Source organism: Typopeltis vanoorti, chromosome 13 (genome assembly GCF_054136105.1).
Source record: "Typopeltis vanoorti isolate ZY-2024b chromosome 13, IOZ_Tvanoo_1.0, whole genome shotgun sequence".
Taxonomy (NCBI): domain Eukaryota; kingdom Metazoa; phylum Arthropoda; class Arachnida; order Uropygi; family Thelyphonidae; genus Typopeltis; species Typopeltis vanoorti.
The window spans coordinates 68,764,122-68,777,768 of record NC_143561.1 but is presented as its reverse complement, the minus strand read 5'-3'; the positions used below and the strand labels follow the sequence as shown (position 1 = coordinate 68,777,768).

The 13,647-nt window shown below is 34.1% G+C and overlaps 1 protein-coding gene across 1 annotated transcript in view; it reads right to left on the bottom strand.

The window, feature by feature from the left end:
* beag (IC cytokine homolog beag) overlaps positions 1-13,647 on the bottom strand; it is a 170,225-nt gene that overhangs the window by 97,958 nt on the left and 58,620 nt on the right. The window contains exons 9-10 of the mRNA XM_090403298.1: positions 9,497-9,540; positions 2,695-2,858 (exon numbers count right to left, since the gene is read on the bottom strand). Coding sequence (XP_090259424.1) covers positions 2,695-2,858; positions 9,497-9,540 — 208 coding nt within the window. The remainder of the gene's footprint in view (positions 1-2,694; positions 2,859-9,496; positions 9,541-13,647) is intronic.

Genomic DNA, 13,647 nt, shown 5'->3' with positions numbered 1-13,647 from the left:
AGAAATGGCACAAAGAGTTGACTGGTCACCCAGAAAGAGATATAAAATAGTACTATTAAGTGAACAAGGCTACAGTTATGAAGAAATTAGAAGAAAAATTGGTGGAAACTTAACCAAAGGTGGCATTTCTAAATTTTTGAAGTGGTATAAGGAGACTCAGTCACTACAAAACCAGACTGGTAAAGGCAGGAAAAGGTGCACAACAGCAAGTGATGATAGAAGAATTGAAAGACTGTGCCTACGTGACAGAAGAAAATCATCTGGGTGTATACAAGATGAAATGGTGCAATACAATGTGAAGTTGAGTGCAAGGACTGTTCGGCGCAGACTGCAGGAATTTGGTCTAAATGCTAGAATTCCACGAAAAAAAGCCATATTTATCTCTCAAACAAAGGTTGAGAAGATTAAACTGGGCTAAAACCCATGTTAACTGGACAGCGGAATAATGAGACAGTGTTATTTGGAGTGATGACACCAAAATCTCCCCGTTTGGTAGTGATGGCATAAAATACGTAAGGGAGAAGATTTGCATCCTGATTGCATTACACATACAGTGAAACACCCACTTGGTGTTACAATCTGGGGTTGTATGACATCATGAGAATATAAATGCCCAAAAATACATAAATGAATAATTGAGCCCAAACTGAAGCCTTCCGCACGTGATCTTTTCCAAGATAATGAAGCATTTATATTTCAACAGGATTCAGCTCCATGTCATGTTGCTGCTGTGTGCAAAAAGTGGTTTCAAGATAATCATATTCCACTGTTGGAATGGCCAGACCTTAACCCAATCGAAAATCTATGGAGCTGACTAAAGAAACTTGTTAGTCAGAAGCAACCCCACCAATAAAATCCAATTAATAGAAGCAATAATTCAATCTTGGTTTCACAATATAACAGCTGCAGAACTAAAAAAATTGGTTCACTCCATGGGAAGGCATTGTAAGGCCGTAATTAACGCTAAAGGTTACCCAAGTATTAACTCACATTGTGAGAATTTCTGTATATCTCATTTTTTCTATTGTTTCACTTTTCTTCTTTATAACTGCTGTTCTAATAAAAAATCCTTCATAAAAGTTATTGCATTACATTCTTGATTAAATTATCTTTCCATTGATATATAATTTTATGGTATTACTCAAAAAAAAGTGGTGTTATGAGCCATCAAACCTCAGAAATACATTTTTTCCAAAAGGTTTCCACAATTTTGGTCGCTAGTATATGTTCTACAGCAGACCTACTTCAGTCCATTTATATCTTGGTCTTCCACAGCATCTTTCCTGCCATTTTTGATTCAAGCATGAAAACTGTTCATCTCACATTCTGTCTAAGTATTACCTCAGATTATTCTGTTTATATATTCCCACAAATTTATAATGTGAAGCTCACCTTATAATTATAAGGTGAGCTTCAAATAATAACTATTTTAATATAAAGCGAGTCCAGCAAAATTATGTCTACAGTACAAGAATTGTGATAATGAGTAGTGTCACTATATAACTAGTACAAGAAATGCAAATCTGCAAATTTTATAATTGATTAAGACTTTATGGTGTTAATATGTTTTTTTTTCCCCGTCAGTTATGCCATCTGTTCATTCCCCTAATTTCCCACAGAATAAAGACTAGAAATCACATAGCTGTAATCTCTAGTATTTGTTCAACTGTTTTATTTCTAACTCGACTCTCGTATCCATGTGTTGCAAGCAGTTCAAAAACTGTCTTGATAATGCTAGTGTGGTATTTTGACTAATCTCTCTCAAACTCACATCAATTTATTCAACTGGCTCTGCCATACCCATACAGACTTATTCTATTATTTATTTCCATATTTAATTTTTTTTTAATTAGTCTCACGCACAAGGAGTTTTAGAAACTTATAGCAAATAGGTGGTGAGCAGGATTAAAGAGAAGGAATCTGTTACTGTTTTCTTAGAACCTCCCATGAAGTATTTGCTAAGAATTATACAATATTTCATAGGAGGTATTATTATAAGCTTAGCAGAAATTGAGAAATAATGGATGCCAGTTTGTGGAATAGCACTCATGGAAGCACCAAAAAAAAGGCAAAAGCAGAAACAGGTAATCTGTGAGAAAGAAGCTAGAATGATAGTTGAAAGATTGTTGATTAGCCAAACAGCCCTCTTTTAGACAGCATCTAGAAATTTCAGGGAGGTTTTTTTGTTGTTGTTGTGCCACCTCAAATGTGAAGATATTCTGGATGAGTGAAAAGTAGTGTGTTAAGCACAAAAGGGATATCAAAGTTTTCGGAGGCTGAGGGACGCTACAAATGTGAGGTACATGCCAGCAAAGGCTAGAGATAAATATCAGCACAGAGAGAGAGAGAGAGAGGTCTTATCTCATGAGTAGGTATTATCAAAGATAAAGGAAGGTGAACAAAGATCATTTTTTCTGAACGAAAAAAAAAAAAAAAAAGACAGGATTGAGTTTTGGTATCAGTGAAAAGTAATTAAGTTGTTACTGCCATGCTGAAAAATTATATGAAATTAGTGCTTAGGTTATAGGGATATTGAAGCTTGGAATGTTTGAGCACTGCAAGGTTGTCAAATGAATATGAGATAGGTTATCATCAATGAAACTAAGGTGGTAACTATGTAACCAATGAAAACACAGCCATAAAACTAATTAAGGGGAAAAAAAATTCCTTCTCTCAAGATATTTTTATATTTACCTCAAAACTCGGACAATCTGCTTTACTCCTTATGAGAGTAGTAGGAATATCACTTTCAGCATATTCATCCTCAAGATCTATAATATAAGCCATACGTCCAGGTAAGAATAATTCACTCCTTTCTATATTTCTTCCACGAAACACCATTCGAAATACATTCCTTCCTTTAATAAAAATTTTTAAATTGATGTTTGCTCCCAATTTTGTATCTTGCTTTATGTACTTACATTTTAGAATATTAATAATTATAATTATTAAAATTATAGAATAGTTACGTTAATTTTTCCTGTACATTTATGTTATAAACATTATATTAATACAAACCATTTTTTTTTTTTTTTTTGGTAATTGCACTTTCAATACTTAAAATTATCCTATCAGGTTTAAAGTGCTCAACTAGAGCTAGAATTATGCAGATATGATGATGTTGTTGTCTTGTCTTTTGAAGAGTCTTAGATGTTTTCGTGAGCTCCTTGTACTGCTTTGCCTATGTCGATGATTTTGTTTGTACAGAGCTGTTGTTCAGGATTAGGATCCATTTCTTGAGGCTGCTGTAATTACTGGACAGGTAAAGATGTTAGTGGGCAGTTGTTGCAGTTTCTATATGTTCTCGTATCATCTGTAATGATCTTCATTCCTCTATAATGTCCTGTTCGTAGTCTTGCTATTGTGGTGGAGGTCTTTCTGTCAGCACTGATTTCAGGAATTTGATGTTGTATCACTGATTTCAGTGGAATTAGTTTAGCTTTTGCTAGTGCATTAGCATCAGCAAGGGTTAACATGTGAGTTTCTTGGTTGAGTTCTCTGGCCTCTTTTGCTAATTTATCAGCTGCTTCATTGTAATCAATGCCTACATGAGCAGGAATCCATTGTAAAATGCAACATTTTCCTAAACACTTTAGTTGATTTAAGAGTTATGGATGTCTTGTGTGAGCTTGGTATTGCCATTTTTGATTGCCTCCATAGCTGACCTTAAGTCACTATAAATTATAATTCCTTCAGATTGTTGAGATGATGATAGTTTTAAGTAGGCTTCAAGTGCTTTATTTATTGTGTAGAGTTCGCTGGTAAAATTGGAAGCAATTCTCCCAGATCCAACTTTTATTGAAAGTTTTTCACCTTTCTGGAATAGAAGGAGAACACCAGTGCCTCCATTAATCATACTGGTGTCTGACGATCCATCGGTATAACAAATAACCTGTTTGGAGGATGAAAGAAGGTTGATAGTATTTAGGCCTTTTTCTTTGAGCATTTCTTTTGGTTCTTTTTTTGTACAAAGTTTGGTAAGGTTTAGATTTATGGAGGTATTTGAAGGTAAAGGACTGGAAAATAGAGGTTCTTTGTTTATGTGGACATTTAACTGATCAAGACCTATTTCTTTCCTGATAGTGTCATCATATTGTAAAGGTGATGATCTGTGAAGTCTGCATTTTTGTTCCAATGTTCATAAGTTTTTAGGGAGATATGATCGCTTCGGTAGCTTCTGATATTATTTATGAATTTTCGTCTGTCCTCCAGCAGGGCAAGCCCACATTCCTGTTGGGCTCTGATGTTGTTAGTGGATGAGACTGCACCAATGATAATCTTGGATGCTTTTGCTTGTATTTTGTCTAATTTTTTTTTTTTTACCGATGAGGCTGAAGGTGACCAGATAGGTGCTGCATATTCCATTATTGGCCTTATTAGTGTAGTGTAAGTAGTTTTGAGGATTTTGGGCTTTGCACCCCAAATTTGTTCCACAAAGCCTTTTCAGTATATTTAATTCTTTTAGAGCTCTGTTGGAAGTGTTAGAGATGTGTTGTGCAAAACGTAACTCCTGATCAAGCGTAATACCAAGGTATTTTGGATTTGTGACTTTTTCAATTAGCTTGTTGTTGATCATGACTTTAGGATAGTAGGAATGTCTATTTTTCCTGTCTGTACTAAAGGTGCTTAGTTTTGTTTGGGTTGATTTTGAGTTTAATGTTGGTGTGGTAATATACAAAGTGGTGCATTTCACCATTACTGAGTATACACAAGCTATGGTAATGCTCTCAAAGGATAATGCTGTGGCTAGTGCATGAAGCACTATAAACATTAAGTCTCACACTGATAATGCAAGAGTTATAACAAATAATCTAGGAGGCCAAAGTTTCCACGATTCCAGCTTAGGGCACAGTGTAAAAGAAAGAGAACAATAATATTCCTTTTAGCAGAAAGACAGCTAGAAACGTTAATTAAAATAATTATAAAAATGGAGGAAAACTCATGTAAAAAACATTATTAAAATAGAATTTTCACCTAAGTATCATAGATACAAAATTGTGTGATCTTTAAATGAACACATAATTCTATAAAGCACCACCTGAGTAGCTAATGTAAGATAATTAAAAAAGGTCAATAATTTCATAACTTATTACACACACACACACAAATAAAGCTAGGAAAGATTAGCAGATTTAAAAGTACTGTCTCCCACAAAGAATCTCCTTTGTGGGAGATAGTACTTCTTAAATCTGCTAACCTTTTCTACTTTTTTAAATTTGTTAATGTTTCCTAACTTTATTTTGTCCATGTGTATATACAGGGTGTTCGGGATAAATTTGACAGTTTCGTAAGGAAAAAGAAAATCTTCTTTGTATCTATTAAATTTAATGAATTGACAAAAAAACATTACAGGCAGAGTTAATTACAATACTATCAACAAGATTTACTCAAAATAACCACCATTAGCATCGATCACAGCTTCAATTCTGCTTCGGAACCTCGAACAAGCTGATGCTACAGTCTCCCTGGGAAGGGCCGCAAAAACTGTTTTAATTTTATCCATTAACTGGGCTTTTGTATTACTGGAAGTGCGATTGGTGTCTTTTTCAACTGCGCCCCATACAAAATAATCCATGGGGTTAAGGTCTGGGGAGTTTGGAGGCCAAACATTTGGACTGGTGAAGTCGTAGAAATTTTCAGACAACCATTTTTGACTTTTCCCAGAGGTGTGGCAAGGGGCCGAATCCTGCTGCCATACATACGGCCTACCATTGGCTACCCTTGTTATCCAGGGCTTGACTACAGTTAGCAACTCCACGAACAAAGCCCGAATTCCAATGCCAGGGTTCTTCAACACCTGTTCCTGCAGATTTGCGAGGAATTCTGCTGTACGAACGCAATCAGATCGTCTGCTAGGGATCTTTCTTCTTGCTACATCCTCGTAGTCACCATTGCAAGTCTCTAGTTCATGCCTGATTGTTTTTACTGTATTCAGGGAGCATTGGGCAGCAGTCGTAATATCCTTATTTTGATGGCGGGCACGAATCATCATGATACAAGTTATTCTCTTCCATGATTCAGGTGGGTTCCAGCTATCCATCCTTTCTGACATCTTGTATATGAATGAAGAAGGGTCCAAACTTTTAAATGAAGAGAAGTGTGTGTTAATACATGTAACTTACGGAAAAATATAATTAATTATAAATATGTCAAATTTATCCCGAACACCCTGTATATATGGACAAACTAGCAATTATATATATATATATAAATTTTTTAATAAGTCAGAAAATTATTGACCTTTTTTAGTTATATTGCATTAGCTACTCAAGTGGTGCTTTTTTTTTTTAGAATTGTCTGTTATTCTTTGTTATTCTGTGTTCTTGTACTGACAATGCCCATTATACTTAAGTTAAAATTCTGCATTAACAAAGTTTTTTATGCGAGCTTTCCTCCATTTTTATAATTCTTTTAATTATGCCAATTCATCATTATCATCAACATCAAATTCCTGCCATGTACCCGCAAAGGGTGTACAGGATAAGATAGTACTACATGAAAAATTTACATCATTATTAACTTCCTATCTACAATTTTCCTCCATATCAGTCTGTTACTTGTCAAGATTCCAACATTATCAGATCTTATATTTCTATCATCTAAGGCACATTGTATCATATCAATCCACCTATATCTTGGTCTTCCTCTGAGTCATTTTCCTGCAAACCTGGTAGAGAACACTTGTTTTGCTAATTTTTCTTTGCCCATTCTGTTTAAGTGACCATACCACCTGAGATTAGCTCTGCTAATGCATTCCTGGATGCTGACAAAATAAAGTTCTTTCCTAATATCCTCATTTTTAATATGATATTGCCATTGATGCCATCTGTTCATGCCTCTAATCTTTCTCAGGACTGTCATATCTGCAGTCTCTAGTCTTTGTTCAAGTGTTTTACTTCTGATCCAGCTCTCAGATCCATAAGTTAAAACTGGTTTGAATACTGTCTTGTATACAGCTAATTTAGTGTTCTGACTAATTTCTCTCTTATTCCATATGAATTTATTCAATTGACTTCCTACCATACCAGCTTTGTTGATTCTGTTGTCTATTTCCATATTTAATTTGCCATCTTCAGTAAAAAATCGTACCTAAGTAGCTGAAATGTTTTACTTGTTCCACAGGTTCTCTGTTCACAACGCAATTGACATTTTCAACGATTCTGCCTATTTTCATTGTCTTTGTCTTTTTATTGCCAACCTTCATACCATATATATTACAACAGTTATTCAATTTAGTCAGGGAATCTTGTAGACTTCTAGCAGATTTATTTAGAAGTATAACACTGTCTGCATAAAGCAAAGGGCTGACATTAACATCTCCAATTTTGATATCATGTTTAATACCACTTTCCTTCATAATGTGATAAATATAGATAATGAATAACAGAGGGGAAATGTAAAATCGTTGTCTCACTCCAGATTTAACATTAAACTATCTTCCTGTACTTCCTTCAATTCTAACTGCTGACTTACAACTCAAACACAGACTAAGTATTGCTTGATATAATGCCCCATTGACACCATATAACTGTAGTGTAATGAATAGCTTCTCTCTTGGCACCTTGTCATGTGCCTTTTCCAAATCGACAAAACTTAAATACAGATCTTTGTTATATTCATATGCTTTCTTGACTATTTGTCGTAAAGTGACGATCTGATCCTGTCAGCCTCTATTTGACCTGAATCCAGCTTGTTCTTCACCAAGCTTTTCTTCAACAATTCTTCTCAACTGTTTCTCAAGTATACTTGCATAGATCTTGCCAGGAACACTCAGTAGGGAAATATCTCTGTAATTCTCACATTCAGTTTTATTTCCCTTTTTATATATATAGTACTATGAGAGTTCTACTCCAATCATCGGGAATTTGTCCCCTCTGTCCAGGCTTTCTGAACACTGCAGTGCAGCCACTGTAAGACTTTTATACTACCATACTTCAGCATTTCTGGTCGAATATCAACTACTCCTGCTGCCTTTCCACATTTCAAGCCTTTGATGGCTTTTTCTACTTCAAGTATGGATATGTATTCCTGACTGTATGCCTGTTGAGTGTTTTTTACCACTGTACTATCACTGCTTGTTTCATTTAGCAATTTTTCGAAGTAATGACTCCATACTTCAAGGATATCTTTTTCTCTGGTTTTCATGTCACCTTTATCATCTCTAACTCCTTTTACAGCATTCTTTCTTCCATTTTTAAGCTTCTTCAACAACCTTCAGAATATTTTGCCACCTTCTTGATATTTATTTTCTATGATCTTACCAAAGTCCTCCCATGACTTTGTTTAGCTAGGTTTACGAAGTGTTTAGCTTTTTTACATTTGTCTCTGTATTCTTTAAGAGCACAAGCTGATTTATTTTCCAGGAACTTTTGATATGCTTTCTTCTTTTCCTTCACTGCCTCTTTAACTTCCTGTGTGCACCATGGAGTTCTAATTTTTCTATTCTTGCAGACAACATCACCATGCCAATTCATTGTTTCATTATTGTCAGAAACATATACTACATATTATCTTGTGGTTCCCTGACTGAAGTCACGGAGGGAGTTCTTTCTATTGGAAACAGACAATATCCTATACTTGATGATGTATATGATTATGTGCAATTAACTTCCTATTAAGCTTTAAGTGGTTAAAAACAATGGGCTTAAAACATCATTATAGCAAGTACTACTATAATGAATTCACCAATAACAAACTAGCAAAATTACCAAAAGAAATCATATATAATGAACCTTCCACTATAACTTTTCCAATGGTTTCCAATGAGTCTGCAATGATGAGTTTTAATGCAGTAAATTGCATTAATTTGCAGTACAACTTTTACTTACTTATTTTACGTTGAATTATTATTATTATTAAGAGACTCCAGTGAGTCAGAAACTCATCGAGGGAGGCCATACTATTCGCACCAGCCACCATACCTGTTCTTGAATTCATTCAAGTTCTTGCACACACACACACACAACATCTAATGGCAATCCATTCCAATCACACACTACTCTATGAGAGAAAAATCTAGCCCTAACCACCTTCTTAACAGCATTCATTCTCAATTTCCATGGATGCCCTCACATCCTTTCCTCACCCTCAATAAAATGAAAAATTACGGCTGAAGTGACTAAGCTATGAGGTCAGTATATTACATCTGTTAACTTAGCAAATTTCTGAGGCCAATTTTTCTGTTTTGGGGACCTTGTCAGCCTTGTATGAGACTCATCAACTTACCTTCAGCTGAAGAGTCTTCGTTAAGATTCATTGCATCCTAAGTAGGATTTAAGTAACTTTATTAGTCTAGTAGAAAACAGCACATCAATTTTTTTAGATTATTCATTTTGCAATAATATGATGCTTCAAATTTCAAGATAAGAATTTATTAATTAATGAAGTAACTGATAAACAAAAAATGTAACTTTCAACCTATTATCAATTATGTATTTAATAAAGTTAATATTTTTCATAAAATTTAAATATAAACTGTAACATTTTACAAACTCACCCATTCTTGTTCTAAAGAAGATTTCCTCTTCTCCCTCTTTGTCCCTGAAAATAAAATAATAATAAAAGCTTTTATACATTTTGCAAAAACAAGTAGCTTAATCCTGGTAAAAAAAGAAAGCTAACCAATTAGATAATACAATTTATTGCAAATATTTAATTATATAAACCATCAACCACAGCATAAAAGTAATCAGCTTGGGATATAGCCTGTTATTCTGGGCTAATCAAGGTCACCAAATATACATGTCCCCAATTCCAAAGTATAGAAGACCTTTTCTATCTGAAGAGAATATTAACATTCATGCTCAGATGAAGCCATCATCAGACAACTTTACTGCTTCATATGTCATTGGTTATGTCCTTAATTTATCACCACTTCCAAACCTTACAAATTAAGTTTCAATTTGATTAACACATGTTATTCAACAAATAGATAATCACATTCATAATATTCATCATGCTTTTATATCAAGTAAGCAACTAGTGTTTGCACACCAAAAGTTTTGAAACAACAAATATTTATTATCCTTCCTTTTTATTAAGGTTCAATGTCATAGCTTTTGAAATCTAAAGTTTCAAAGATAAATACTGTTTGCATATTTGGTATAAAATAATATTTATTTTCCTTTTAAAAAAAAACTTTTAATGAAGTGCCTGCTACTCTATAAAAAAAAAAAAAGTAGTGGGCACTTCATTACTGAATGAAAACATCCTTGATATTAAGCAAGAGTTTCCTGTATATGAGAACAAAATCATTATGTGAGTTTCCAGATATTGCAATTAAAGTAGATAATACAAAATCTCATATAAAAGGTAACAAAGTTATGCACTACTTAAAAATTAAGATGTGCAATAGAGAATAGAATGTCTACTCTAAGAAGAAGGCTATACTGCAGTTTGCAACAGCCTACTGAATCAATTTAAAATGTGTTTGCATATCCATTTTTGATACACTGTAAATGTCATTGAAAAATACAGTCAACTCTCACTACAGCAAACCAAACATAAAAGTCCCAACTAAATCACTATAGACACAATGTTATTCCAAAGAAAGTTTGCTATAGTAAACTATCTACTAAAATAACCTATTCCTGTGGTCACCACAAGTTTTTCTATTGTGAAGTTGACTGATAAAGTATAGGTAGATTATTATATAAAAGTAATTTGTATGTCATATTACTAACCATTGATATTACATATCTTAATCATATAACAGTGGACTAAAGTGATTTAAATAAAAGATGAATCTGTAAAAAATAAATGTAAAACAAAATCTTTTTTTCTTCTGTAGAGAGTCATTTAAAATTCGATCTGTTGCACTGTAGCTGTCATATAGAAATTTTCTTTTCCCTGTTCAGCAGTTAAGTTGCCTATTATGTTTTTGAATGGCATGATATGACAATCTACATAATACACAGAGTAAAGCAAAGAAAAAAAAAGTGATGAGACTGAATGCAAACAAGCAAAAAGAAGGACAAAGAAAATATTTACTTACTGATTGCTCTGAAAATAATCCAACAGGAGCTGAATATACTTATTATAGCAATCACACAAAGTTTGAAAAGAGTTGGAAACTCATCTGCTGTGATGATATTTAGTTCGGCTCAGATTCTTCTGCATGTCATAAATGCTATTAAACTGGTATCCTTTCACTCTCGATTTCCAACTTGGAAAATGCGAAAGAAAAAATGCTTAGAAATTATAATCCAACAGGAGCTGATGAAATATCAGCTATTTCAACAAAATCTTACAGGGATCCAATCATTTTAGTTTTTTCTCATCATGCAAACAATGTAGAAAAAAATGTGGGCAAATTTTTTCCTTTCCCAAGTCTGTGGTAGTTATGAATTCCTTATTCACATTTAACTAGCTAGATTCACATTTACTTAAATTTAATTAAATGTGAATTTTGCTAGAAAACTTATTCCTTATTCACATTACACTTGTACTTTGTCCACCACATGCTTCTGATCATTTTTGGTCATCATCTTTGATAAGCATCTGCAACATCCTCTTTGCCCTCATTAAAAAGCAAAAACCATCAAAACGTTTGTGTGAACATAAATATTAGTAACATTTCATGGATTTAAATGAAACTTTTCCTCAAAATTTAAATAAAACTTGATATTGATCCACTGTTCTATTCTTTGGTTTCTGACAGTGACAGACACAATGTAAAAAGAATAGCTTCAAAATAACACTTAAGGCCAACCTATTGAGAGATGAATGGACTGCCAAGGTCACAATTATATGACAGCACTTGAAAATCAACAATGTGACCTTCATAGTCCTCAGACATAGTCCCCAACAATTCAGTTTCATTACTTTCTTTTGTTATCACCGTGGTTAACCAAATGAAGAAATCAATTTAGGATGGGTACCTTTCATTCTGACATTGATTCCCTCTTTGTTCATGTACTACAGTTTCATATTAATGCTACCACATCAAGTTAAGCTATAATAACATAATGAGGTACTACATAAATGTCAAATGTACTAAGGTAGAAGTGGAGGAATTTTTTAAGGCTTTAGAAAAAGCAACTGACACAATGAAAAAGGAAAAGTTGGTCCTTGTTGGGGATCTAAATAGCAGAGTAGGAAATGATTGAGACATACAAAAATATTTTGGGAAAATTTGGAGAAAAGAGCAAAGCTAATAATAATGGCAAATATCTGTTGGATTTCTGCTCAGGACATGGACTGGTTATTACTAACACCATGTTCCAACATAAAAATGTGCACAAATTCACATGGAGAGAAGAGGCTAGGAATAAGAAAAGTCTCATTGACTATGTTATTGTTGATAGTGATGTTTTCTCCCTGGTGCAGGACACCAGAGTGTACAGAGGATTTGAAATTGTAAGTGATCACTATTTAGTCTTCAGCAGGATAAAATTGAATTTCATATTGAAAAGAATAACATGTAAGAAAGTTTTAAAGCGAATAAAAGTTGAGCAGCTCTCAGATGTGAACTGTAGACTAAAATACAGAAATATTATTGAAAGAAAATGAAAGAGTTTGAGAACAGGAATCAAACCTTGGAGATTCAGTGGCAAACTCTGAAGGAAACATTGATTGATTCTGCCAGAGAGGCATGTGGTGAGGTTGTGTGCAAGGATAAAAAAATCAGAACTCCCTGGTGGGCGCAGGAAGTTAAAGAGGCAGTGAAGGAAAAGAAGAAAGCATATCAAAAGTTCCTGGCAAATAAGTCAGCTTTTACTCTTACAGAATACAGAGGCAAATGTAAGAAAGCTAAACAGTGTGTAAAACTAGCTAAACAAAAGTCATGGGAGGACTTTGGCAAGAATATAGAAAATAAATATCAAGAAGGTGGCAAAATATTCTGGAGGTTGTTGAAGAAGCTTAGGAATGGAGGAAAGAGTGCTGTAAAAGGAATTAGAGATGATAAAGGTGAAATGAAAACAGGAGAAAAAGATATCCTTGAAGTATGGAGTAATTACTTTGAAAAACTGCTAAATGAAACAAGCAGTGATGACAGCACAGTGATAAAAAACACTGACCAGGCATGCAGTCAGGAATACATATCCATACTTGAAGTAGAAAAAGCCATCAAAGTCTTGAAATGTGGAAAGGCAGCAGGAGTAGATGATATTTGACCAGAAATGCTGAAGCATGGTGGTATAAGAGTCTTACAGTGGCTGCACTGCATAGTTCAGAAAGCCTGGACAGAGGGACGAATTCCCGATGATTGGAGTAGAGCTCTCATAGTACCCATATATAAAAAGGGAAATAAAACTGAATGTGAGAATTACAGAGGTATTTCCCTACTGAGTGTCCCTGGCAAGATCTATGCAAGTATACTTGAGAAACGGTTGAGAAGAATTGTGGAAGAAAAGCTTGGTGAAGAACAAGCTGGATTCAGGCCAAATAGAGGCTGTCAGGATCAGATCTTCACTTTACGACAAATAGTCGAGAAAGCATGGGAATATAACAAAGATCCGTATTTAAGTTTTGTCGATTTGGAAAAGGCATATGACAAGGTGCCAAGAGAGAAGCTATTCAATACGCTGCAGTTATATGGTGTCAATGGGGCATTATATCAAGCAATACTTAGTCTTTATTTGAGTTGTGAGTCAGCAGTTAGAATTGAAGGAAGTACAGGAAGATGGTTTAATGTTAAATCTGGTG